Source organism: Botryllus schlosseri, chromosome 11 (assembly GCF_051294905.1).
Source record: "Botryllus schlosseri isolate E-star chromosome 11, Bs_hap1, whole genome shotgun sequence".
Lineage (NCBI taxonomy): Eukaryota > Metazoa > Chordata > Ascidiacea > Stolidobranchia > Styelidae > Botryllus > Botryllus schlosseri.
Window position 1 is genome coordinate 27,401,917 of NC_137246.1, and position 27,189 is coordinate 27,429,105.

Sequence of the window (27,189 nt, forward strand, 5' to 3'; positions counted from 1 at the left end):
ATGCTCGGAGGAAGGAAATTACCCTGGTTCCCTGTGGCTTTATCCATGACGACAAGCTTCATGTCGGCGATTATCGTACTCGGAACACCGTCAGAAGTGTACTATTTTGGAACTATGTATTGGTGGACTGGTGTCACGTATGTTATAATGACGATTGTCACCTGTACTGTGTATATTCCGGTCTTTTGCAATTTGGACTTGACAAGTTGTTACAAGTACCTTGATTTACGTTTTAATAAGGTTGTACGAACGGCTGGAACTATCGCGTATCTCATTCAAACTATTTTATATTTGGGACTCGTGACTTATTTACCCGCGTTAGCTTTGAATCAAGTTACATCACTAAGCTTGTGGGGCTCTCTCTTAGCTACTGGTGCCGCTTGTGTCTTATATTCTACGGTTGGTGGACTACGCGGGATTGTAATGGCAGATTGTTTTCAATTGCTGATCATGTTTTCTGGATTGTTGGCAGTCGTGATCAGAGGGTGTATGAATGCTGGTGGTGTCAGACAAGTGTTTGAAAATGCGCAAAACTCTGGTAACTTGATATTCGATGATGTTTCATTTGATCCACGCATACGACATACTGTATGGTCGCTGCTAATTGGTGGTACTTTTACATGGGTTTCAAATTATGGAATTGGACAATCACAAGTGCAGCGGTATTTATCTTGTAGATCGGAAAAAGATGCGATTATTGCTGTAATCGTCAACTGCGTGTTGCTTAATTTCATTCTAGCCCTTGTGATGTTTGTTGGTTTGATTTGTGTGTCACATTTCATGGATTGTGACCCGATATTATCCGGCGCGATAAAGCGCAGTGACCAAATGGTGCCGTTGATGGTCATTGAACAAATGTCAGATTTACCAGGATTGACTGGTTTAATAATATCTGCAGCTTACTGTGGAACATTGAGCACCGTTTCTACAGGAATTCATTCAATGGCAACTGTGGTTTTGGAAGATTTTTTACGTCCGTTCTTTCTCGATGCTTCAGAAAAACAGATGACTATTGCTTCAAAATTTTTGACTTTATTTTTCGGCCTGTTCACTCTTGTAATCGCGTTTGGTGCTTCTAAATTAGACTTTATCTTACAAGCCGCGTTGAGCGTTTGGGGCGTCATTGGAGGTCCTCTTGTCGGAGTGTTTACTCTTGGAGTATTTTTTCCGTTTGCAAATTGGTACGGTGCTATCGTAGGTCAAGTTTGCGGGTTCTGTATCACTCTGTGGGTTGCCGTTGGTGCTCAGTGGTACAAATCGTATAATATTTATACAAATAAGTTGATCACATCCATTGATAGTTGTACATATACCAATTTAACTGCAAGTTCTCTTGTAGATTTTGATGACATTAACTTTAACAGTTCTACAACTCTGACAGATTTAACAGTGCCTTCAGCTGATCAGGCAATGCCTGATGTCCAAATCTATTTTCTTTCATACTTATATTATGCTGTGTTGGGTGCTACTACTACCGTGGTTATAGGCATCCTTGTGAGTGCTGTCTCTGGATTCGATAAAGTGGAATTATGCCTACTGTGTCCATTAGCTCGAAAGTACTCCCAAAAATTATTCCGAAAGTTCATAATTACCGATTCCGAAAAGTCAGTGAGGCAATATTATGAGGTTTCGCCACAGAATAAAAATGATATGTCCGAAAGCTTGCCATTAAATGATAAATACGTCATGAATGCAAGTTCTACCTAGTTTTGAAAATTGCTGGCATTGTTCTTCAAGAGTATTACAATAACAAAATTGATTAGTATATTCATTATTGCAATAAACTGGAATATTTTCGTCTGACACTCACCAAGTGTAATCGTCAACAACTAGTAGAGAATTGTAAAGAACATTCTATATCAACTATTCTTTCCAATTCTCTACTAGCTCCTAACGATTACCCCTGACATTTCAGCCGAATATACTCTGTTGTATATCAATATGAATATATTATTCGATTGTATATCGAATTCCTTTACATCCAAGAAGTTCTTCAAACAATAACACTAGGGAACACAATTTTTGTTGACTTGAATGGGACAGGTGTTTTTCACTAACTTTTGAGTGCCGAATTCAAATATGACATCAGTTCTTATCTGCCACATCAAGTTTCTGAGCTAGGCACTGACCACTTTCTCTTGTAACCCCCCAAAGAGTACCAGATTTCTGATATCTGTGGTGTTTCCTGTTTGTAACGTTTTAAGAACTACAAACGATAACAATTCAACGGTATTCAATTAACAGTAAGTACTGCTTTATTTTGTTGATGTGGATTGATATCTCTTCTCCAAGACTAAAAAGTGTGGTATTTAGGGCAAAAAAATTGCATATTTTGCGTGCTGTAGGAACACTCGATGTGATAGAAGAAAACTGGCCGCATTGCATACAGTAATTGGCCTAAATCAAGTCCAAAATCAAAGTCAACAATTTATTTTTCAAAATTGTTAAAAGTTATTGCGATAACGAATTGAAGTAAATTAACTGATCTCTTGGATTTTTTATACCATCTTACGATATGTATTGTTTCGAATCGCCAACTGGTTTATTTTATTTTTCTTCAAAAGTGCCACGTTCTGGATTGCTAGTACTGCTAAAATACGCCACACTCACACAAACATTAATCGAATCAAGTTCAACTCTGTGGATAAACAGTATCCCTAAAATTGTGCGTTCCAGCTTGACTAAAAAATATTTCTTTTCCCATTGTAGTTATGAAAGCTTTAATGAAATGATTCCAGTCTGTTTGTCGAATATTGTGGAAATTACTTTTACATTTTATGTTATGCAAAGTTTTTGCCAGAAATGAAATGAAATTAGACAATACTTCAAACTGCACTGCAGTTAGCTGATGCCATCGGTGCTTTTCCTCAGTGACTGGTATCGAATTTACTTAGGGCCTACAACGTATACTCCGGCAGTAACTGGATTGTTACCTTTTACTAGCAGCTATGTAAATTCATAGTCTGTTCTCATTGTGGTGTGCCTTAATCGTTAGTTATCATAAATTTTGATATAATAATCACAACTGTATTTCCATTGGGAATGTATGTGATTGTGGTTTAACGGTTTTCCTGCTCCCTGCAATGAACTGATGTGACCTAGTCGGCATAGGCTACTTACTACTATTATCCATATTACATTAGGGCTGTTCAAATACAAGTTTTTTTTCAAATTTTATTTGCTGGTTGATGAAATTGTTAGGTTGGCTAAATAATACTGAAAGTTTTACATTTTATACAGAACTTTTTTTCAAATGGTACGGGATATAAAAATAATAGCATTTACGGTTAAAAATTCCATCATTATTAATGATAGAATTACCCACCGTGAATAGCCTATTTTTGAACAGCCCTAATTCGTATGCTTCAACATTTCCAGAGCAAAAGCCAATCGCTTGAACTTGATACTGCAACTCGCCATCTGCACCATTTGGTGACCGCATGTTTCATTTCCGTTCTAAAATTTCACATGAATGCACAAATTTTCTGCTGATTTTTACGGCAGTTACATTGTAAGTCAACACATGTATGTCACGCAAATTATCGGCCTGTTTTGTTGTGAAACCTTTCATTTCCTAAATTATTGATATTTTTCCTTCCTTCCTGTGCAGGATAGGGTTAATTATAGCCTCCAATACAGTTGAACCTATCACGTCCAGTCAGAAATTGTGTATGGCAGTGAGACGATCAATGAAGCTTTTATTTTGGTGCCAGTCAAGAACATACTCCAGCCTGTCTGGATTAAAATCGACTGCACCATGTTCTCGAATGATCAATCAGTAAGTTCATACGTGTTACGATACCGATTTCTTGTGATTACAGCAGTTTAATAATGTTTTCAGAAATTCCTTCACAAAGCTATATCAAGTAGCAAAGTTTTCCAGTGCTCAGGTTTGTGATGTAACTAACTAATCCTTACTTGAATAGAAATTTACGGCTATACTTCTACTTGAGTACCAATTGTGACTGCTTTGCTCATGCTCACCTCGTCACTGAAAATCATTATCCCTAAATGACCCTTTCCATGTAAATGTAACGATTCAATGGTTTCAGAATTTTTCATCATAGGTCTATATTGTTCTCTAGTCGACTGTATATTCAAACGAAAGCAGCTGAACGAAATTAAGATGCAGCCTTGGAATGAACTTATCAACTAGCGACTTAGATAATTCCATTCTTGGTCACTGCTGACGTGACAGAGAACTAGTTATATATGAAGAAGCAGACCGCCATATTTTAGTTCTTCAGTTATCAAACTGCTTTTCATGAAATAATTGCCAACTAATCCAGATACAATTGAATATTATATTGATATTGAACTAAATCTGAATATTTTAACTTTCAAAAGAAATCATACTAACATATTATTCAATTAAATATTGAAGCTCAGTATCACCAAGATTAGCTTCAAATGCTATCGCTGCTACGGTATTCCATTTTTGATTGACATTCTCATGCTCATAAGAAAGAGTATAATTCTATTATAATTAAGAAAAATTTTATTTGTAATATAATTTAAACAATACTGTGTAGCTATAATTATAATTATAATCTAATTTGGGAAAATATTGTGTAACTATAATTCTAATCTGATTTGGAAAAGTTGAACATTTCTAGTTGCCCAACGCTGCGGCTCAGATGTTCTCGAAAATGATTTTCGACTTTTATTTACAGAATGCAATCGAAGAAAGTGAAGAGTCTGAGCGATTATACCGAGCAGTCGACGTCTACATCAAAGGTCACGAGGACTCTGTTTTGCAATCCTACTCGGAGTTCGCCGCGATGGCAGCAAATGAACTCGGCATTAAAGTGGCCGGAATGTGAGACTCGGTTCAGTTTCTTTGGAATATCCGATTGATAGCGTTTTTCTTGACTAGGGCTGCGCAAAACCGAGTGCCCAAATGTTTCGATTCTGAATCGAATGTTACTTCCAGTCGACTATGGTATCCGAATATCGCTTATTATGGCGACATGGCGTCATAACTAGGGTGATTTTTTTACGAAAAAATTGCAAGATTTTAATCTAAAAAATCAAAAGTTTGACATTTTTTACCTTAAAAAACATGATTTTGAAAAAGTTTTGCCCTGATGTATGTAAATTAGGTGTTTTCGCACATAATTTTAGAAATGTACTACTTATCTTCATTTCTGGTTGGAACTGTCTGTCCTTGCGAATTAGTTCCGGACCTGTGAAGAACTCCAGTAGTTACATTACGCATTCGGGTAGAAATGAATAAAATTTCTTGTAGTGCAACGAAAGATACTTTCCTACATTCTCGGGTAGAAAGTGTCTGTCCTTACTAAGTAGCTTGTCAAGAATGGAGAAAGAACGTTCAACAGCAGCCGTTGTTGGCTGGCAACACTAAAGTTGTGCGTACACTGCCGGTGACACACTGCTACAAACATCTACGACACGAACAAAATGCAGGTTGCAAAAAAATTTTGACAATTTTTTGACCTAACGCTACCGTTTTGATGGAATTTTTTCGTCATGTTAAAAGGAATCGCCTTAGTCATAACAGGGATGCGGAAAGTTCAAATACATACCTTTTTTACGACTACAAAGATTATAATGCCATTTCTGTATCACATAATTATAATTTGGTGGCAATTTTGTGACAATGCTGTGGGTTAATCAAGACTTTACAGATATGTCGTTTCCAGTAACGGTGCCCAGGTTGCTATTTTATTCATATCCAAATTTTTCGACTGCTATAACTCCGCTTCCACCGGTTGGAATTGAGCCAAATATGGTGAGCATCGATGCTGTAGACAACCTAACAATTTCATGGGGTGGACAGAACATTTCGTAAAAATCTTTATTTGATTTTTTATATAATAAATCCAAATCTTTCTTCTCTTGTAGCAAGCGCCTACTGGTTGGAATTGAACCAAATTTGGTGTGCAGAGTTTTTTAAGCCAACCTATCGATTTTACCAAGTAGCCAGTGAAATTTGAAAAAAAAAAAAATTTTGGCCATCCCGCCAACCTTTGTTCTACATGTTCGTGTATGCTGCGATACATCCAATCGCGGTTTCAAGGCTTCCATCGTGGAAAATAGTAATGATGCTAGAATTCTCGTTGATTGCTCACAACACGATGCGAATCGTTAGAAGAAATATTATTCTAGTCACATTCAAGTATTCAAATCATTGTGTCCAGCCATACTAGTAACCATGTCACTTGTAATGCAAGTTGAGTTTCTTCTGGACTATTGAAGTACTGTTATCCTATTTTGTTTCGTTACAGCTTGAAGCCAAAAATGATCACGGATCGCGTCACTCTGTTAAGATCGGTTTTTGTTCACAAAAAACACAGGACGCAATACGAGGCGCAAACGCACAAGCGAGTTGTTCAATTGAAGCATTTAACGGGTACGATATATTTTGCGATGTGAACAAAGCATGCTGCAGCCTATATATTGCAGATATCATGTGTGCACTAGTGGTGTTCAAAAATGACCTTTTTTTCTCAAATTGTACTGGTTGTCTATAGAAATGATGTTCACCAAATTTGGTTCGATTCCAACCAGTGGTAGCGGAGTTATTGCCGTCGAAAAAATCATATTATCAATAAAATAGTATTTACGGTGACCCATTCTCTAACTATTTTATTCAAATCCAAACTTTCGACGGCAATAACTCCGCTACCACTGGTTGGAATTGAGCCAAATTTGGTGAACATGGTTTTATAGACGACCTAACGCTTTCATGGGATAAACAGAAAATTTTGAAATTTTTGTTAATTTATTTTTATATAATAATAGAAACTTTCTTCTCCTGCAGCAATGCACCTACTGGCTGGAATCTAAACAAATTTGGTGCGTAGGCTTAAATTAGGTAACCTAACAATTTTATCAAGTAGCCAGTACAATTTGAGAAAAATAGTCATTTTTGAACTCCACTAACGTGTGTAGGTTTGCACTACAACAATCTTGGCTCACAGTATAATTCTTGTTGAAAAATTAACTCTTTAGCGGGATGGATATCATAATTTTCAGTACTTGTAATTAACATTTATGCATTTCAGGTTCGACAGCAGATACGTTCCTCTCGTATATACAAATCAACATACCGCCGGGCGTCGCGATGGAAGTTCATAAGGTGACATATTTGCAGTTATTGGAACTTGGAAGCTTTCAATTTTCTCCTCAATGAAAACTTGACTCAATCACGATTCTGTATTAATTATTTTTCTGGCGAGCTGCACGTTTAGAGATAGAATCTCTCTCACCCATCAAACCCAGGGTTGTAACCAAGTCGCAAGGCTTCGAGTCACAAGTTAATCCCTTTTTTGTAGTTTTGACCCGAGTCCAGTCAAGTCATTTTCAATTCACCACCGGGTCAGATCATGTCAAGTCATCCAGAAAAATTTCAATTTATGCCCCCACCATCTCAGATTATCATGGAAATTGGTATGCTTAGAAAACTTTTCTTTCTGAATTCAGAAATACAAATTTTATGAAAATCGGTCAAGTAATACTGAAGATGTGGCCGTTCAAAAATTGCTGTTTTTGTGATCGCTCAAGCGGAAAAAATGTCAGAAATTTACACATGTAATTGAAATCTGCTATATTTTGGTCAAATTAGGGTTGTTGAGAGTGACACTTTCACACTTGTTCATTTACATCCTACTTGATACTTTGCCCCCTTCTTTGACACCTGGGGTTGCATTGTCTGACCTTTAACCCCGCGAATCTGTTAATGTCTTCAAAAATCACTCATGTGTGACGCCATTTTTAATTGCAAATATCTTTTGGCTAAGACGTGGTGTCATCAAGTATAAGGTGTCATTGGAAAGCTCTTGGCAAGGACTTTCAAAATCAAAAATAACATTCCTCGCTAAAGAACCATTACACACCGTAAGAGTGCAATGAAACTAACCTGCAAATAGCATGTTTTAATGAAAAATTCTCACATTGCGTACTTATAGAACAAACCGATTTTCAAATATTGAAGGAATTTTTGCTGCACAGTTTGTGGTGAATACACAAAATACTTCATAAACATATAAGAATTCCAAATTAACACAATGATGAGATACAATATTTTTTGTGTCTACACAATAGATTTGAGTGACAATCAGCACTAAGCATGACAATAAACATCAATGTCCTGTGGGTTTTGTAGTTTTTATATTGTGCAGCGATGATTACTTTTCACACATCAGATACATTTATCTTTTATGATATTTTTCCCAACCTCGATCCACTTTCACTTTTGATTCTTTTGACAGTTCATACTGTCCCCGACTATTGACTAAAGAAGGAACGTCTACTGTGCACAAAATGTGCTGGAATGGTGTCCAACAACAGTCTTTATTTTGTGGCCAGTGAAAAAACAGAGATGGACCTTTACGGTGCATGAAGTTAACCAAGTCAAGTCAAGTCCGAGTCCAAGTCATCGATCAGACGACAGAGTCCGAGTCATGGTATTATCACGACTCGAGTCCGAGTCCAAGTCATTGTGTTGACTGCTCAGTTTCCAGTTAAAGTCTCGTTTACCCACTTCTTATAACTCTTCTTGGTGATATCGAATGGTTCGCATTTATAATGTACTCATTTACCTCACTTTTAGCAGTTTCTGGTCGCATTTTCAAGTACCAGTACCAATAGACGAAATCCCGATAGTGTTGTTACTTACTATTCTTCGAAATGACAATGGAGTGTCTGTCTTGGCCGTCTGAGTCACGAGTCATATGACTTGGTTCGAGTCATGCGCGATGACTCGAGTCCAAGTCGAGTCAATACACAGATTGACTCGAGTCGAGTCATTTCCATAATTTGAGGAAATGACTCGAGTCAAGTCGAGTCGTCAGAAAATCGTGATTCGAATCATTACAACCCTGATCAAACCTGCCCCAAAATTCTGTTCACTGAAGCTGGTTGGTATGCAATGTTCTTTCCAATCCTCTAGTAATTGCTGACGATTACCCCTGACGAGTGTCAGCCGAAAATATTCGGGTTCATTTCAATATGCATATAGTATTTAACTGCATATTGAAGTTCTGTACCTCCAAGAAACTCCTCAATAAGTGTTATGAGCAATTCTGTTTTCTAGTGGGAAATCGAACGGCTTCCCAAGCATTTAGAAGAGGCCATGGAACGGAATATAGATCAATTAACGGAAGAGGATGAAATGACGACTAAGCGATCGCGCGAAAAACGGTCTCTGTCCAAAGCAAAGACGGAAATTGACTATGAGGAATATAAAACTACAAAACCCTATTTAATCGGCACGCACGGGTGACGTATTCGATCCCACCCGTTTTGTGATTTGATCAAGAAATTACAGCACTTGCAAAAGCAACTGTCCTGAAATAGTATTTATAAACTGTGAGGTTGTTTTAGGATGCAAGAAAGTGAGTTTTGGGCTCGAAAACCCTCCCGTTGCAAACTCGAAATCCCTTTGCCGATTGTGTCTCCAATATTTCAGCAATTCGTACGACTGTCCATCGAGGCACGCAATTTCTCGCTGATTTTGTTATTCATTTGTATGCGAAATAAAGTGATGGACATCCGGTACTGTGTTGTAATGTGGTGAGACGCGCACGCTTGTCGTTCCCGTCATGTACTATCGCGTCTGCTGCGGAATGGAATTCCGAATTACAAAAAACAAGTCTAGTTCATATGTCTGTACACCGAGCTTGGCCAGGTTCGCGGCGTACTGTTCTCCTGCAGCATTCTTTTTGGAAGACCAGTAATTTGATTTGAGTTCGAATAGAGCGTAGCAGCATCTCACAAACTGAATTACATTTAGATTCTGGTATTTCGCCCTCATTTGCCTGATTCTAGTGCAGTGGTGTCAAAGTCGCTATAGTAGGGTTACCATATTTTGGAATAGGACACTTTTTCAAAATTTTCAGACTTACAATACTGGAGTAATATCCGGGAAAATGGCAAATCTACCAAGAAATTGTGGTTTGTTAACAAAAATAAGGTAAATTCTCCGGTTCAACTTCAGAAATAAAGTTTTTCTTTCATATTTTCCGTTGGTTGAGTAAAAAAAGGTCGTCGCCTACGTTCGAATCACGAATTTTCCAATTTAGCGTCATTTATGCCTATTTAAGCTCGAATCTATCCATCATCTTAGCTCTAACAGCTGTAAAGGAGCACGAATTGCCAAAAAGGAGAACATTTGGGTGTCCTCGGAGGACATTTTTAAAAACCTGAAAAAGCAGAACATACGGTACCCTACACTATAGTCCAATGATTGCAGAATATTACCTAAAAATCCAAGCCCTTGTTTTTCAATTGAATACATTATCATCAAGCCTGTAACCGAGGTAGTAGCCTATATTACAATACATTGCGGATCATAGGGGTTTTATTCTAGCTGCACCTTCATTCGCATCCAATGGAATCGCAATCGGCAATAATACGATGATTGGGAGGCAGAATACAGTTATCAACCGATAAAACAGTGGCTCTACCAATGATGTAAGTTGGCATATTTCTATGCTCCCTTTGTTTTAGTCAACCCTGGGTCTTCGTTGTGTGGAATAGAAATAAACTTAAACGCGGACGTGGAAATTGCTTCATGCTATTATATTGCGATTCGGGTTTTTCTCGAGGCCGGAGGCCTTTTGAGTTAGATCGAAGTGATGCAGCAGTGCAAGCAGAGATCGTTGAATTATATTTCTGTATTCTGTGTCACTAGTATATTCTGTATGTAACCTGCATATAACAGTTACCCATAGGCGTTCTCGCTTTTGTGAATAACTCTGAACTCAATATGCAGGTTTTTGCCTTACGGCAGCTATATTGCCCAATGCCTATGTCAGGTACTAGGCTACTGTCCAGTAGGCTACTCTTTGCCTCCTATCTCTGCAGCCTCCATGTATGAGAGACAGAGCTATACGATACGTTAGTTTGTTAGCGACTGCGAGTGCGGTGTCATACTGATTCAGGACCGACGGCGTGAAACGAAATTAATTCGAATTTTCATATCTGACTGCTATCAGATTCCTAGGGGGTAGCTCGTAGCTGGTTTGCACTAATAATAAAACATGGCCACCAGAAGACGTGTTGCCTTTTATGTCCTCTGCTTTACTTTTAATTCAGTGTGCATGTGCATATGCATAGATATGCATGCCTCTTCTCTACTTCGCCTAGGCTAAGGTGGGTGTCTGATCTCAAAACGTCGTTTCGACACCTTCCTATCTTTTCATTGTATCGCAGATTTTGGTGTTTGGAAATGATGAAAATATTAATAAGCTGATACTGATGATACTAATAGTTCGTCGAAGTCACACGCATTTGTGACTATGATTAGCGATTGATATATTCTGATGTAATATGATGCGCGTGGCGCAATTTTGAAAGCGGGACGTCGGCGTCGCGGACTCGCTAATTGATAGCACAGCCGGAATCAGGCGAACAAAATTACATCTTCATTGCGGAGCGTGCGACAGTGGAGCTTAGGCCGAGTTAAATGCACAACATATATATCAGATGCGTATGTTCGTCAACACGAGGAAGCTCGTCTGATCCATATATTATCAGCATTTACGTACCCGGTATGTAATTAACCATGATCCTGCCTTGGTAAATTTGAAAAATCATTAAACCCCTTCCTTTCCGCCTGGCTATGTGCTTGGTCGCATCTCTTCTACAAATAGTGTGATATCGTTGCCTCCATCGATTGGTTTCTGTTTCTTAAGTTGGAGTTCGGATTTACAAGTATTCGAAAATATCTCACGCTCACGCTTTTTTCGAAGTATCCTGCCAGTGCAAAAACTCCTTCGTTTCTCAATCTGCCTCGTACGTAGGCTACACAAGTCACAAGATTAAAAAATCGCTGATATATTTTAACCAGACCTACACGTACAAAAAGAAAAGAAGGATAAGAAAACACTTGATGATTACAGTTCTCGATGATTAACACAAATCCACCCGAAAGGACAGCTGTAAGGTATTTTGCATAAGACATCCATGATTGGAATGAAGAAGTATGATGCGCGTGTATGAAATGAGATATACATTTCGACGGAAGAATCGGCATCAACAAACTTTGTATAGTTCAGTAATCCACATATATATATAGGCTCCGTTATTACAATTTTACAGAATTTGAAAATATGAAGTTGTATGTAATGCAACTAATCAAAACTTAACTCGGAGGGTGGCTGATCGATTTGTAAGTAACGATTGATAGTAGCAATATCGGGCAGGGTCGACAACGATAACTTATCGGTGTTATCATCAGAGCCCGACCGATTATAATCGATTCGTGGATAATATCTAGTCGATATGATAATCTGAAAGAGATATCCACTATAGAGGTAAAAAAATATCTGTAATTTTCGTGATGGCATAGTATGGAGTCATAAAACTACAATCTGCGACAGCTAGCCTGGAAATATCGACGTATTTCATATAGCTTATAGATGTCCAGATGCACCCTTTCTAGTTTATTTCATGTCCTCAAGCACAGCAATAGCTGCTCAAATAAATCATCCGAAAACGTTGCAAATGTGCCTTAAGCTACATGCTATATCTTCTCAATATGGGGTGAATATATCAGGGTTATCGGTCGGGCCCTAATTATCACTTACAAATGGTGTTATACGTATATCCAGATACCAGTAAGTCGCAACAATATTCACAGTGATACAAGCTTAATAAAACGATCAAGACATTTGCCTTTCCAGGCTTTCCGCTACTGAACAAATATCCGAGGCTTTGAGCGCCCTGATAAGTTTATCCATGGTCGCTTCTCTGCCGTTTTTGTGAAGCCACAGTTGAAGCATAAACGAAGTCTGTTGCCTCTCGTCTTCGGGTCTGGCTGTTATCACTTCGTCTTTGATCTTCTTGCAATCGCATTCTGGAGGCTCCAATGAGTCTTGTCTTATGGTTTCCACGTTAAAATCTCCGTTGCTGTCGGGAGAGGCAGAATTGTCTTCGTCGGGCCAAGGAAGCTGTTCGCACAGCTTCGACCAATGAATGTCATCGGCGCCTAATCTTTTTTCGACCAGTTCCAACGCGCGTTGAAGATCTGTATCAAATGTTGTGGTTAGGACCAGACTTGTATAGGCAGACACACTTTCGGGAAAACCAGGAATTAGATTAGAATTAAAATTGGATCATACAAAAATTTCACAAATTAAATTAGAATTAGAATTAGAGCAAAGAAAAAATATCCCATAGACTCACTTTCCATTCCAGATCTTATGATGAAAGTTTTTTCTTGCAACGAAGGCAGAGGCATCCTGATTTTGGTTTGATGAAGTCTGGTTTCTAGCTTTTCCGGATCTGTCTTCTCTTCGTACCTGGGGGCAGAATTATCTTGATAAATACTCGGAATGAAAATCGTGTGCCAGGCTTAAATGCTACCTAGCTGCATATCAGCTAATGACAGCTATCATTGGGTTTGACGGAGTAGGTAAATATATATTTTAACAAGTGGTGTAACTTGTGAAAGTGATGATAGTTATGAGTTATATTGGTCCAAAAAAATCAAAATGTTAAAGATGAATTCTACCTTTTACTCCAAGCGTCCCTGGCTCGATACAATTCCTCCATTTTCTTTTGAAGGCTAGCCGTATAGTCCTCGCTTATTCGTAGTTTTTCGCTGACCGCGTCCCGGTCGGCTTTCAGAGACAATACTCGTGAATTTAGAAATCCATGGCTGCAGAAGAAATGGCAATTAGTCGGTATCGGGGGAGGGGGGGGGGGGTAATATGGTAACAAATTTTTTTGAACAACCCCAATGACCAACAATATGCACGTGGAAGTGCGTTAACGATGTGACACTCGGTATATTCTGAAAGAAAAACCCGTGGCGGTAAACTACCTTCGTTCTCGTGCCTCTATTTTCGTGCAAAGCAGAAGAATTTGCTTTCTCAGAGATCGGTGACGAGCCACCAGCGTTTCGATATTGTCGTCCGAAGTCTTCAATTTTTCTTCGATTACGAGTTTCATTCTGCGCGTCCGCTCCAGTTGCTGAACAACAAAAATATTTGTTGAATCATCGGGCTATGTAACGGACTGTCATGTGTATCGGACTCAAGACTTGAACACCTAGATAATTCCACTTGCCTGAATGACTAATCAGAGAGAGCAGCCAAATGATAATGCTGATTGTAATCTAATTTGTGATATGTTTATATGCTCTCAATTTCAATTATAATCTAATTTCTGGTTTTACCAAAAATGCTACAGGAAAACTGTATGGTGCGAAACGGGCCAAGCTTGCTGTAGAAACAATTGCCATTCTCATGTTGGTTTGATATGAAGTAAACTTCACTTTTGTTGCGTTTCTTTCTGGTTCGGAATCTCATTCAATTTCCAAGTGTTTGAGAATTCAGTGATACTAATTGTGATCTAATTTGGAAACAAATTGTGTAGCTATAATTCTAATTGTGATCTACTTTGGAACAAACTGAGTAGCTATAATTCTAATTGTGATCTAATTTGAACAAACTATGTAGCTATAATTCTAATTGTGATCTAATTAAAAAAAAACAGTGTAGGTGTAGCTATAATTCTAATTGTGATCTAATTCGAAAAAAAAAACAGGGTAGCTATAATTCTAATTGTGATCTAATTAAAAAAAAAACAGTGTAGGTGTAGCTAAAATTCTAATTGTGATCTAATTTGGAACAAACTATGTAGCTATAATTCTAATTGTGATCTAATTCGAAAAAAAAACAGGGTAGCTATAATTCTAATTGTGATGTAATTCGAAAAAAACAGTGTAGCTATAATTCTAATTGTGATCTAATTTGGAACAAACTATGTAGCTATAATTCTAATTGTGATGTATTTAGGAAAAAAAACAGTGTAGCTATAATTCTAATTGTAATCTAATTTGGAACAAACTATGTAGCTATAATTCTAATTGTGATCTAATTCGAAAAAAAAACAGTGTAGCTATGATTATAATTGTGATCTAATTCGAAAAAAAAACAGTGTAGCTATAATTCTAATTGTGATCTAATTGGTAACAAACTATGTAGCTATAATTCTAATTGTGATCTAATTTGGAACAAACTATGTAGCTATAATTCTAATTGTGATGTAATTGGGAAAAAAATTGTGTAGCTATAATTCTAATTGTGATCTAATTTGGAACAAACTGCGCAGCTATAATTCTAAATTTATTCGAATTTCGAAAAGTTGTAAATTGTCTAGTTTTCTAACTCTGAAAACATACTAACCGTTTTTAGTCTCTTTATATCTTCACCGAGAGTATCGAGTCTGGCAGTTTGACTTTGTAAATCGCCCGTCGCGCTGTCGAAATCGTTTCGCAATTGTCGTTGCGAGTCACGCGCCTGAAATGAGTCGTAGGTAGAAATTAGCGACTTCGATTTCTTTGTTAAACTGAACGCGTCCCAAAGCGGTAAAATGGTTGCTAATGGAAATGATGAAACATCGTTTCAACATAGGCATGTCATATCAATTGCTTTAACACGGCACATCGAAAAGTTCTCACTGTCACAAGTTACATGGTCCAAAATATGAGTTTAATATTTTATCAACGTTTCAAGTTACTGTTGGAGGTATAGAACTTCAATATACAATTGAATATTATATTGATATTGAAATAAACTCGCATATTTTCGGCTGACACTCGTCAGGGGTAATCGACTGTAATCGTCATCAACTAGTAGAGTATCAAAAAGAAACATATCAACGGTCCATTATCGCAGCGCCAACATGTGAAGATATATTTGCATTTACGCGTAAAAACGACAAATGCTTGCCTGTCTCCAATGCCTCTCTGTCTTTAAAAACCTCCTGTGCGCGCGCTGAAGACCCGACTTCGCGTTTTGTACGAAGAGAATGTCTCTCTTGAGCCACGTCGAAGCGAGGTTGAGAACTTGATTGAACTTCTGGAGGACGTCCGGAATCAGTCGAACGACGGGAAAGGTCTCACAGTCGATTTCTAGAGCCACCTGCGCGAAAATGGGCGATGTAGACATAAAAATTTGCGATAATACTAATAACACAAAATAGACTCTCATTATTTTAAAAGTGCTAACCAGAGGAGGTCCGCAAGTGAGTACTTCTACTTTTGAAATACTAATTGTATTTTACCTTCTCGCACTATGTTTACTCGAGCGGATATGAATATAGACTACTTCTACTTCTACTTGACAATTTTCGTTTATATTTGGCAAAACCAGCCCCAGAATACTTACTTTTGTTTTTGTACTTGAAAATCGCTATTTATACTATACTTGATTAAAAATTTACGTAGCTGCTTCTACTTCTACCTGAGTGCCAACTTCTACTTGACAGTATTCGGTTTTTAGGCAGAGCCAAGCTTCGAATACTTACTTTATTATTTGCTTGAACATCATCGCTAGTTCTACTTGCACTCGAGTAGAAATTTACGAAGATACTTCTACTTCTACTTGAGTGCCAACTTCTACTTACAGTATTTGGTTTACAGACAAAACCAGGCCTAGAATACTTACTTCTGCTTCTAATTGAGTTATGGTTTTTACTCACAACTGGGCTTTTTTCATCATTATATTTATTTTTTATTACTTCTACTTGTGCGCGAGTGAAAAAAATAATAACGTCACTTCTACTTCTAATACTTCAGCGCCTATTAAGATTACTTAAGCACCCACTGACACTAACGCATAGAAATAATGTAAATCAGACATTGGGGAAAAACCATTCAAAACTCACTTTCTTCGAGAAGTGGTCCGCGCAGAATAGATTTTCCGATAAACCGGTGGCTTCGTTCGCCCACAGCAGCTGCCTGATTTGATTCATGGTTTGCACGATCCTGAATTCCGTTTCCCCCAAACCTCCTTTCGTCGAACACAGTGATTTGACCCGTTTTTCAAAAGATTCGTCCTTGCCGGAGTCAGTTTTGTTGCATAGTTTGCAAAATATTTGAAGGGGCACTAAAGTTTTTTGCGTGAAAGTCGAAAACGTTTCTTGCAAAACCGATAATTCACGCTCGAAATCGTCCAAAAAGCGGTTCAATTCAAAGTGTTTTATGTTGAGACTGTTGTCTGCGTTACTGCGTCTCCTTAACAGTCTTTCCCGGCGTGATTGAGTGAAATTATTAGCATTTGAACGCGAAATAACATCATCAGCCCGGCATGACTTATTACAGCTAATCGGCACTATCATAATTTCGCCCGAAGAGTTATTACTACCGGTAGAGTTTCTGGGATGTTTCGCAGATTGACTTTTAGCAGCTATAGGCGGTAATGAGAATTCGGCGCCACGATTTATGTCAATACGCCCGTCTGAGAAAGCCCTTGAACGTGGCTTGACTTTTGTAGGCGGTGTGGGCACGCGTGCTGATTTCAGTCCGACTGTGTTAGGTGTGGGCATTCGCGCGCAGCGGTCTAGAAGCGTCCTCAAATCTGCGACTGATGATATCTTTTTAAGGCGTGCTTTGTCGTTTATTGGCTTTAAAACGTCGTCCACGGTTCTTTTTAAATATCCGATATCTCCGAATATCGTGTCGACCTGTAATATAGGGGTTTATTTCGAATAAATTCAAAGAGCTTCTTGGAGGTGCAGAACTTCAATATACAAGCGAATAGTATATTTTCGGCTGACACTCATCAGGAGCGATCGTCAGCAACTAGTAGAGAATTGGTAAAAAAATTGTATACATCAACAATCGTACTACGATTACGACGGATTGACTACAGTAAAACTTACAAACTCGGACTTCATGTAATCGACCTAATTTGCAGTACAATACTTCCACGGATATAATCACCCCCTTGACTTAATCTCAACGCAAATTGGGATATTACGTGGATTCGCTCGTAATCGCATCCTTGCAACTCGCAGATTGCAACCGACTTCTCGATGCGTAAGCTGATTAATTTTTTCACTTGATGAGAAACGACAGCGCCCAGGGGGATATCCTTATTGCGTGGTTTATAGGGCACGTATCCATGCTAATAACACTGCGTGATATAGCTCGAAGAGAAACGAATGCTTGTATGATTGCAATGGATAATTCATGATAGCATACAACCTACAATCTATAGCTAGTTGAAACTACCACGGTATTCTACACGCTGCATATGTAACGGTACATTGTTAAGTCAGTTGACCGTGTCAACCGTTATGCTACTCTAGATTCTGCATTGCTAAATAAAGCTACATTTACCACTGTACCTGTTCGTGTTTTTCGCGGATGCTGGCTATAGTGCATTCGATAGACGCATGGACATCATGCAGCGATAATCCACAATCCGAATCGTTCATGTCGACTTGGCCCTCCATGATTTGAAGATTGTTCAGAATAATATATTTATATGTTAGTGTTCGTCGATAAAATCTGTTAAACCGATGAAGAAAATGAATTAATTCATCGACACATTCAGATTTGATGTCGCGTTACACAACAATAAGTGAACTGTGGAAATTTAGCGTAGGCTTCAATATACAATTGAATATTACATTCATATTGGAAAAAAATAACAAATATTTTCACCTGGGTTAATCGCCAGCAACTAGTTACTACTAGATTACCCCAGGCGAAAATATTCGGGTATACTTCAATATGAATATAGAATTCGATAGTATATTGACGTTCTGTACCTACAAGAGCCTCTACTCTACATAAGATTTATGGGTAAACCTATTTCCTATATTTCCAGTAGGCTGGTTAACACTGTTCGTCATGATAATAGTCCTGTGTACTGTTTGATTAAGATATCGCGAACATAACAGCAAGCAAGATAGCACTTGACTTTTCCCGAACACATATACCTATGCCATATGTCACAGTGCAGTACGATACATATCTATTTTCCGACGCAGTCACTGCCTTACTAACAGACTGTAGTATAGGAATATAGTAGTTCTGAAAGTATCTTTAAACAGACTCAGATATAGGCAGTAGCTACAGAAAAATAACTGTATAATTCTACACCAGAGTATAGTACGAATAGACACTTGCCTTCTTATAGCTCGTTCTGCTGCATACTAATCAAAACACAAGCACACTGCACACATTAAATAATCTCTCGACTCGAAGTTGCACAAGTGCAGCGAATGCTCAATAGTATTCTGCTTTGTTTACTACGGCTGCAGTAAGTTATCACGGGGCAGTTACTGGTAACAAGAAGTCCTTTATTAACACATCGTCTATGTTCTACTGCGCCGTACTACAGTGTCAAAGCGCTGGTGTAATTGGTGAAACAAAAAGATGTCCCAGTCGAAATGTTCAAAGCCCGAAGGAATCGACTGTCGTAGGATTGAACAGTCTTTTGTGCTCGCCATTGACGCATAATGTGACTGGCCCTTGTTGTCGCATTCGAAGATCTCTTTGTAAATACTAGATAAGCCGCGTGGCGCAAAAGATGAAATACGCGATTTATTTTGACACTATTTCGACCATATTTCGTGAAATGTGTCTGCTGAAAGATTGCACCCGGCGAGAGTAAATGATGTGTGTTATTCTTGCGCGATATTGCCTTTATGGAATATTATTAACATTAGAACTTGATAAATTTTCACCTTTTCCAAATTAGATTAGAAGTAGAATTACTGAATTTGCGAAATAATAAGCTTGGAAATTATATTGCGAAAATTCCAAAAATCAAGTTCAGTTCATATCAAATCAAAATTCATTCTGATAAGCATTAGGATGTCAAATATCTGTAAAGCAAGCTTGACTCGTTTCGTACTACACTGTTGTCCTGTACCATTTTCAGGAAAATCAGAAATTAGATCAACATATACACAGTCATACACATTTCGCAGGTTATAATAGGATATTAGATACCGGTACTCCACTGTAATTAGCCTAATTCAACATCTAGAATAGTAGGATTACCTAGTTGTCCAAGTCTACGTAAAAGATGCCCTCAAATAACCCCGATCGTTCATATTATAGAATGCGAGGGCAGGTATCGGTCAACATAGTGAAAACAGTAAAATCGGGAATGCCATCGGAAGCAATCGCGAACAACTGTTTACTATTGGTTTGGAAGTTTGTTTGAGTTGATATTGATGTGTGGGCTTTATTGCGATTCGCTGCTTCACCGAATTAATTGAAATATGGTCTTCCTGTCGTAAAGGTTGCAGAGAATACACACTGCACAGTAGGGCTGTTCAAAAATAACTTTTTTTTTCCGGATTCCAGCCATTCAGTGATTAAATCATCAGGTTACCTTAAAAAACGCTGCACACCAAATTTGGTTCAATTCTAACAAGTATAGGGCTCCGCGGATCCAATTGAAATTTTTAATTTATACAGGAAAATTGAACAAAAAAAAATTTCAAATTTTTCTGTCAACCCCATGAAATTGTTGAGCTGTCTTCAGAGACGATGCAAATAAAATTTGACTCAATTCGGACTAGTAGAAGTGGAGTTATTGGAGTTTTTCGTTGATAATTCTCCAATTATCCTTGATTGGTGGATAATCCGAGAATTATCAACGAAAAACTCAAATAACTCCGTTTCTACTGGTTGGAATTGACTCAAATTTCATTTGCATGGTCTTTGAAGACATCTCAACATTTTCATGGGGTTGAGAGAAAAATTTGAAATTTTTTTTTTTTTAATTTTACGTATTAAATTAAAAATTTTAATTGGCTCTGCGGACGCTTAGACATGTTCGAATTGAACCAAATTTGGTGTGCACCCTTTGTTGTGGCAACCTGACAATTTAATCAGTGAATGGCTGAAATCAGGAAAAAAAAGTCATTTTTGAACAGCCCTAGTGCACAGTACACAGTGCACGCCTCCCGTTTTAATCCGTCAAAATAACTTGAAGTCCCTATCAAAATTACACCACCATAGGCTAATAAGGTGTACAAGAGATTAGTACATCCGTCCGCGGTTAAAGATACGTACCTTTTATGCGATCACAAGAAAAATAATGTCAGTTACATCACAGCAAGATAATCTGGTAGTTCTTAGACGTTACTATTTAATAGCGCTTTGTGACTATTTCGTGTCTATTTGCCAGAACTGTCGTTTCCACGAACATGCGCAAACTGCAGCATTTTCAGGAAAACCAGAAATTAGAATAAAATCAAAATTAGAGCCTAGAAACAATGCATGAATTATATTAGAATTAGAATTAGAGCAAAGAAACATTTCACAAATTATATTACCGGCATTTCGCTCTATAACTAGTCTGATTAGTGAACTAGAATTATCGAGTTTTCCAAGTCTGCATCTGAAGACCGTTTTGTCAACACCTCACAATCAACCGAATTACAGAGCTCTGTATATATTGAAACAATTCAGATTCGAGTCTTACAACTACGTAGGGCGCAACTACAACATCGATGACACGTCATAGAGAAGCAATCTAGCTGTAACGCAGATGAATTAGAAGCACGACACGAAAACGTATCCATAAATCCATCGCAAACAACCGCGATAATTATATACGCTGGGTTACATCAATTAGGTTAGTTGATCGATCAGGTACATATATATGTTTATTAAATTGGCTCGTGTGTTATTCCTTCGCGCTGCATGTGACAGAGTAAGTAACGTAAGGTTCATAACCAATCGGATTATCCTAATTATAGGAGATAATAGAACACGAAATTTAGTGTTAGGAGTCATTGAACAGATTCTTGGAGGTACAGAACTTCAATATACCATTTCCAATAAATGTCAAAGCTGCTTCAAGTGGAAACAGAAAACGAATTTCTGAAAGTAGCCTACTTATCATTCATTGCCCAGCATAGCAATGAGCATCAGCGACGTTCCCTGGTGACTTACAAATCATATAATCTTGAGAGCAAAGCGTTGGCGATAATCGAGATAAATCTACGCCTAACCTTTCAACAAACCCATATTACCCGGCTTATATTGTTTGCTTACAACATGTGTCGTGTGTCTGGGCTGTGATTGCTACTTATGCCCCACGATTCAATTGGCACCCTTTGTCAGCGTTCCGCACATAGACACAACTATTAGGTCAATTTTCAACGGCCGGCGCATTGAACTACGGCCGCTAGAATAACATCGGATGTCGATATGACCGACGCTGAATAAACACAGGCGAATATGATTAGTGAAAAGGCCGGTCGCCAATTGCCAACCGTAAAAAGTGGAATTTGGTTTTACAGGGGAATCAGATCCCATTCCGAAAATCCACTTGAAGGCTGAGTTTGCATCATCGATTCACGCAGTTGTTTCGTAATGGGTTTAATCGCGATCCCGTATTTGATTATTCGCGAAAATGATTGTTAGCGTAAGTAGTGCAATTATAAGCAAAACCTACTTGAATACTTCGAAAAATTAGAAGCACTTCGATACTGACGCCCTCTGATTGTATATGATGATTGCATATTGCAGTAATTGGCTCTGTCTGTATGGCAAGTCAATTTGGACCAGATAGATGCAGTGAGGTATTCCACGGAGGCCGGCCGTTACACTATGGTCTCTGCTAGACCGGCGTTTCGATCTCGGCTAGGAATGCAGCGTTTCATTGAAGCTATTTGAAAATCGCTTCACAATATCGCCCTAGGCTACAGTACCAAAATATAAGTTGAAATGATTTTGGTATCATACATAGGACACAAAGTTTGCAAACTGCATATACACTTGGAATTTTGCAAGTACCAACGAAAGAATTATGTTGTCCGTAGGTAGAGAGTGAAATATGCTTGAAATACCATGCTGATGTTGTCAAATTAGCAAGCGCGCTCTCTTGGTAAAAGCGTTCTGCCGACTTCGGGTATAAAGCACATTCTGATTCGGCCTGGTTTCTAATCACTGAAAAAGAATCAAGCTGCTAAAGCTGTTACTACTAGCTAGAAACAACACGATTCCGCGCCACCTCTCTTGTTGTTATCTACACGAAATACAATAAATATGCAGAAGCCTGCTTCGTTATGAAATGCACTCTCCCTAGAGAGACCTGGAAGACTAGATAATTCCAGTTGTCTAATTAAACTAAGCGAAATGTCGCTAATCTAATTCTAATCTAATTTGTGAAATGTCAACATGCTTTCATTTTAATTGAAATCTATTTTCTGGTTTTTCTGAAAACGATACAGGTGAACTGTATAGTGCGACACGAGCCAAGCTCGTACTGCATTTTCCATTATCATGATTATGAGATTGATTATGAGAATTGATATAAACTGAACTTGATTTTTTGTTGTTGTAGCTTTTCTAATTTTGATTTTAATTCACGAAGTTTTTCAGTAGTCCAACTCTCGGCCATTGTCAGCGACCATCATTTCAAAACGCGATGACGTGCTGAGTCAACTGCAGCGCAAACATATCCATCATGACGTGTCTGACGAGTGACGTCTCGTAGTAAATCTGTCGTCGCGATCATGGACTTCATTCAGTGAACTGTCGTTACATACTTGTAACGAAAGAACACAAATGGGAACAGTGTTCTAAAACAAAGGGAATGGTGTCGTGAATGGATATCGTAAACAGTACTGCGTCAAAAGATATTGAGCTACCAAGGAAGTAACGGGATAACCAAGGTCCAGTCCAGGGGTAATCGTCAGCAACTAGTAGAGAATGGGAAAGAACGTTGTATATCAACAATTCCCTATTCCAATTCTGAACTAGTAGCTGAGGATTACCCCTGGCGAGTGTCAGCCGAACGTATTCGGCTTTATTTCAATATGAATACATTATTCAATTATATATCTCCAAGAATCTCATCAAATAAAGCAATTTTCTGCACACAGTTGGCTTTCCAAAACCAATGTTCGAATTAATTCTCTATTGGCATCCGACCATCGTCGAATCAAATCTACAGCATGGGGACTGAAAGCAAATATGCAATTCATTCAGCAAATGTTGAGTTATCTAATGAATGTGCGTTGTTCGACAGTCTTATCTGGCTCCGAAACCTTCAGTAAAGCAGTTTGTCGCAATTGTAACCGTATTGGATACGTCAATAGCAGTAAAGGGTGTTCAATCTAAACAAATGAACACTTTACGCCGTACATAACGTGTTTGCATTACTGGATACCTGACTGTTTGGTTCCTCAGACGTAGCACGAGCTGTAATAAATCACAAATTCCTTCACATCAAACCTGCTCTGCTAAGAGGCTTCATGAAATATTAATATGAACCTCATCTACCTAAACCCTAATCTAAATTTATCAGTTAAACTGAAGCAAGTAAAATACGCGGTAACATGCTACAATTGCTACATGCTTTCATTACCAAGGATATTCCCAAGACACGCCTACTATAAATCTCACCTTGGCGGTATATGTAAACAAGATCCGTCTAATCCTGTCTTATTGACGTCGACATACGAACAAAGCCGTTATGGTGCTGTCCCATGAGTAAATTACAAAGTCTGTACGCACATCTACGAAATAACACGCTACACACCAAGACAACAACTTACCGAACGCGAGCTGCTTGTCGTAACGACCAGACTGCTTATCACGGCGAACCTGAAAGCTACTATTTTCTCAAATCATTCCGCGTGACTGCCCGTGCCCGTGCTAAATTCTCGTATAAAAGACGCCTTTAGGAAGATGTGATCCGTCGTATAAACAATCACGCCTGTGAATGATGATCAAGTTTGAATAAGACGATACGGCTGATTAGTACTAAGTGCGAAATGTATTGTTTGGGTTCGTATTCGAACCGTCAAATATAGGCTCTCTTCTGCAGCAAATTCTGTAGAAACAGCTAGTATTATAACTCGCTCTATGTTCTTTCCAAGTATCTACCACTAGTTGCTATGACGATTACCCTTGACGATTGTCAGCCGAAAATATTCGTTTTTTTTTTAATATGAATGTACTATTCAATTGTGCATTGAAGTTCTGTACCTCTAAGAAGCTCTTCAAATAGCATAAGCTGCTGGGAAAGTTTCACGAATTCAAGTCTATACTGCTTCCTTGAGCACGAACATCTTCGAATATGATGAATTTGAATGTAACTATCGATTACTTTGATTGCTCGAGAGATGGTGCAGTGGGGCTTTGCATTTTGCTTTTACCGATGTTATGCATTTGAAGAGCTTCTTGGAGATACTGAACTGTACTGTACTGAACTGGCCATCCTCAAGATTACCGGACCACGACTGACCTATCGATCTCGCTTCCCATGGCATGCCGCCCTATTTCTTGTCGCTTCCTTCTATACTATCTTCTTTACTTTCATTCAGTGTGCATGCCTCCTCTTTACATCGCCTAGGCCAAGGTGGGTGTTTGATTCCATAGACAACTCCTAGTCGCTTCGACATCTTCCTTTCTTTTCATTGTATCGCATTTTTTGTGGTGTATTGAACTGATAAAATTGCTAATAAACCAATGATGATGATGATGATAATATTATAAACTAGTCAATTGCATATTATGTACTTTAGTCAAATAAGGGATCAGTACAATACTAATCCTGGTTGGACAACTAGAAAATTTTCTGTATTACCAAATTATTGAAGAATTGGAATTACTGAATCGCAAAAAACTTGGAAATTAAAATAAATTGCAAATTATGAAAGAAACACAACAAAAATCAATTTCAGTTCATACCAAATCAGAATTCATTCCCACAAGCACGAGAACGGCAAATGTCTGTACAACAAGCTTTGTCTCGTTTCGCAATATATAGTTCTCCAGTAGCATTTTCGGAAAACCAGACATTAGATAGAAATTAAATTGAGAGCATAAAAACATTTCACAAATAAGATTAGAATTAGATTGCCGGTATTTCGCTCTAGTCCAGTGGTTCCCAACGTGGGCGATATCGCTCCCCAGGGGGCGAAATAGCGAAGGGGGCGATAGGGGGCGAAAACGGACGAAGGGGGCGATAGGGGGCGATGGCGCGTTGAAACCACTATATTGGAGTCTAGGACCGCAATTACCGCACTCCAAACCCCCAATTGGGATGGGAGGCCCGAGCTCGAAGGGTCCCAAAATTTGTTCATGAATTAACATGAATTAGAGTAATATTTGGGAAATTTATGCAACTTTTTAAAAATATTTTCGCGCTGCGCGCGATTTAGCGATGTCACATTTCTTGCTTATTGGATAACCGTCACCCAAGAAATAATACGCATGAAATATAGAAAAAGGCATCGCTCAGCCATTACCACGCCATGACGCAGCAAGGCATATGAAGTTTCAGGCCATGTAACATGCGACTTCGAGAAGTGTGCCAGAACGAGAAAACCTTGGCGGAAAAGCACTGTCTTTATGCTGACCGACTTCGATATATGTACCATATATGATACACATATATGTGTAATTGTCCATAGGCCCCTAAATCGCTGGCGCCAAATGTTCCTGTCCTGGCAATCAGAATCCCACAAGACAAATGCCATCCCGCAGAGAAAAATCAATTGTGAGTGCAGAAATACCAATTCTAAATCGTGTTCGTCTTTTAGTTCAGTACGTATGGGCGATTTGAATATCTTTTGACATAGCAGACATGCCACGAAATGCCATCACCTAACGAAGTCTTTATACCCACGGGTCCGCCAGAATATTTTTAATTATTAATTACGGATCCTACATTTTCCAAGACACCTCACTCAGCTCTACCGGTAAATCTGAATACATGAGCAGAGAGAGAATAAAAAATTGACAGCAATATATATGCAATTCCCCAACATATTGACCGATCCAATCATGGATGATAGAATTTTTTCGCGCTTCACGCGAATTAAGCCGACTAACTAACTAAAGAGTCCAATAGTTTTTGCTGAGAAGTAGCGGTAAAGAGGTATCGGGGGAGGGAGTCTGAGGGGCAAAGCCCCCCAGACGTTTGATTTATCACCATATCGGGGCCCAAAGACACACGTTTTGGGGGCTGACGAAGTGCTGTTACGGTCCTTTTGGAGTCAAGTCGGAGAAATGACCTTTTTTAGGTCAAATCGTCGACGATTACAGTTTGTATGCCTATTTTACGGTTCCCAATATTTGGGGGGCGATGATCGGTGCGGAGCTTGAAAAGGGGGCGATGAGTCGAAAAAGGTTGGGAACCACTGCTCTAGTCTAATCAGTCTAATTAGACATTAGATAACTACAATTATACAGCTGTCCAGTGTCGAAGTATAGCCTACTATACTAATGTACCTGCGTCCAACCCGCCAGCTCCATCATCTCGAAGGTCTGATGTCGCCTATGATGGTCTCTAAACCGGGTGTGGCCTTTCGCACGATCTTCCGAATTTACAATTAATACATAAGTGCCTGTATGCATCGATCAACTGAATTGTGCGATAGATTGACTCATTTTCTCGATGATTACCATTGAACTAAAAAGCTGTTTGACTTAATTCAGTACGTTCT

At 38.6% G+C, this 27,189-nt stretch overlaps 1 protein-coding gene across 1 annotated transcript; it reads right to left on the reverse strand.

Annotated features, from left to right (window-relative positions):
• Positions 1–11,786: 11,786 nt before the first annotated feature.
• Positions 11,787–18,916, reverse strand: LOC145450374 (uncharacterized). Its single transcript, XM_080328889.1, has 9 exons — positions 18,893–18,916; positions 18,106–18,268; positions 16,642–17,439; positions 15,705–15,896; positions 15,159–15,272; positions 13,793–13,941; positions 13,481–13,627; positions 13,153–13,268; positions 11,787–12,994 (listed from the first exon to the last, which is right to left on the reverse strand). The coding sequence occupies exons 2-9, from the start codon at positions 18,211–18,213 to the stop codon at positions 12,630–12,632; spliced, it is 1,989 nt and encodes a 662-aa protein (XP_080185015.1). The 5' UTR covers positions 18,214–18,268; positions 18,893–18,916; the 3' UTR covers positions 11,787–12,629.
• Positions 18,917–27,189: the final 8,273 nt, after the last annotated feature.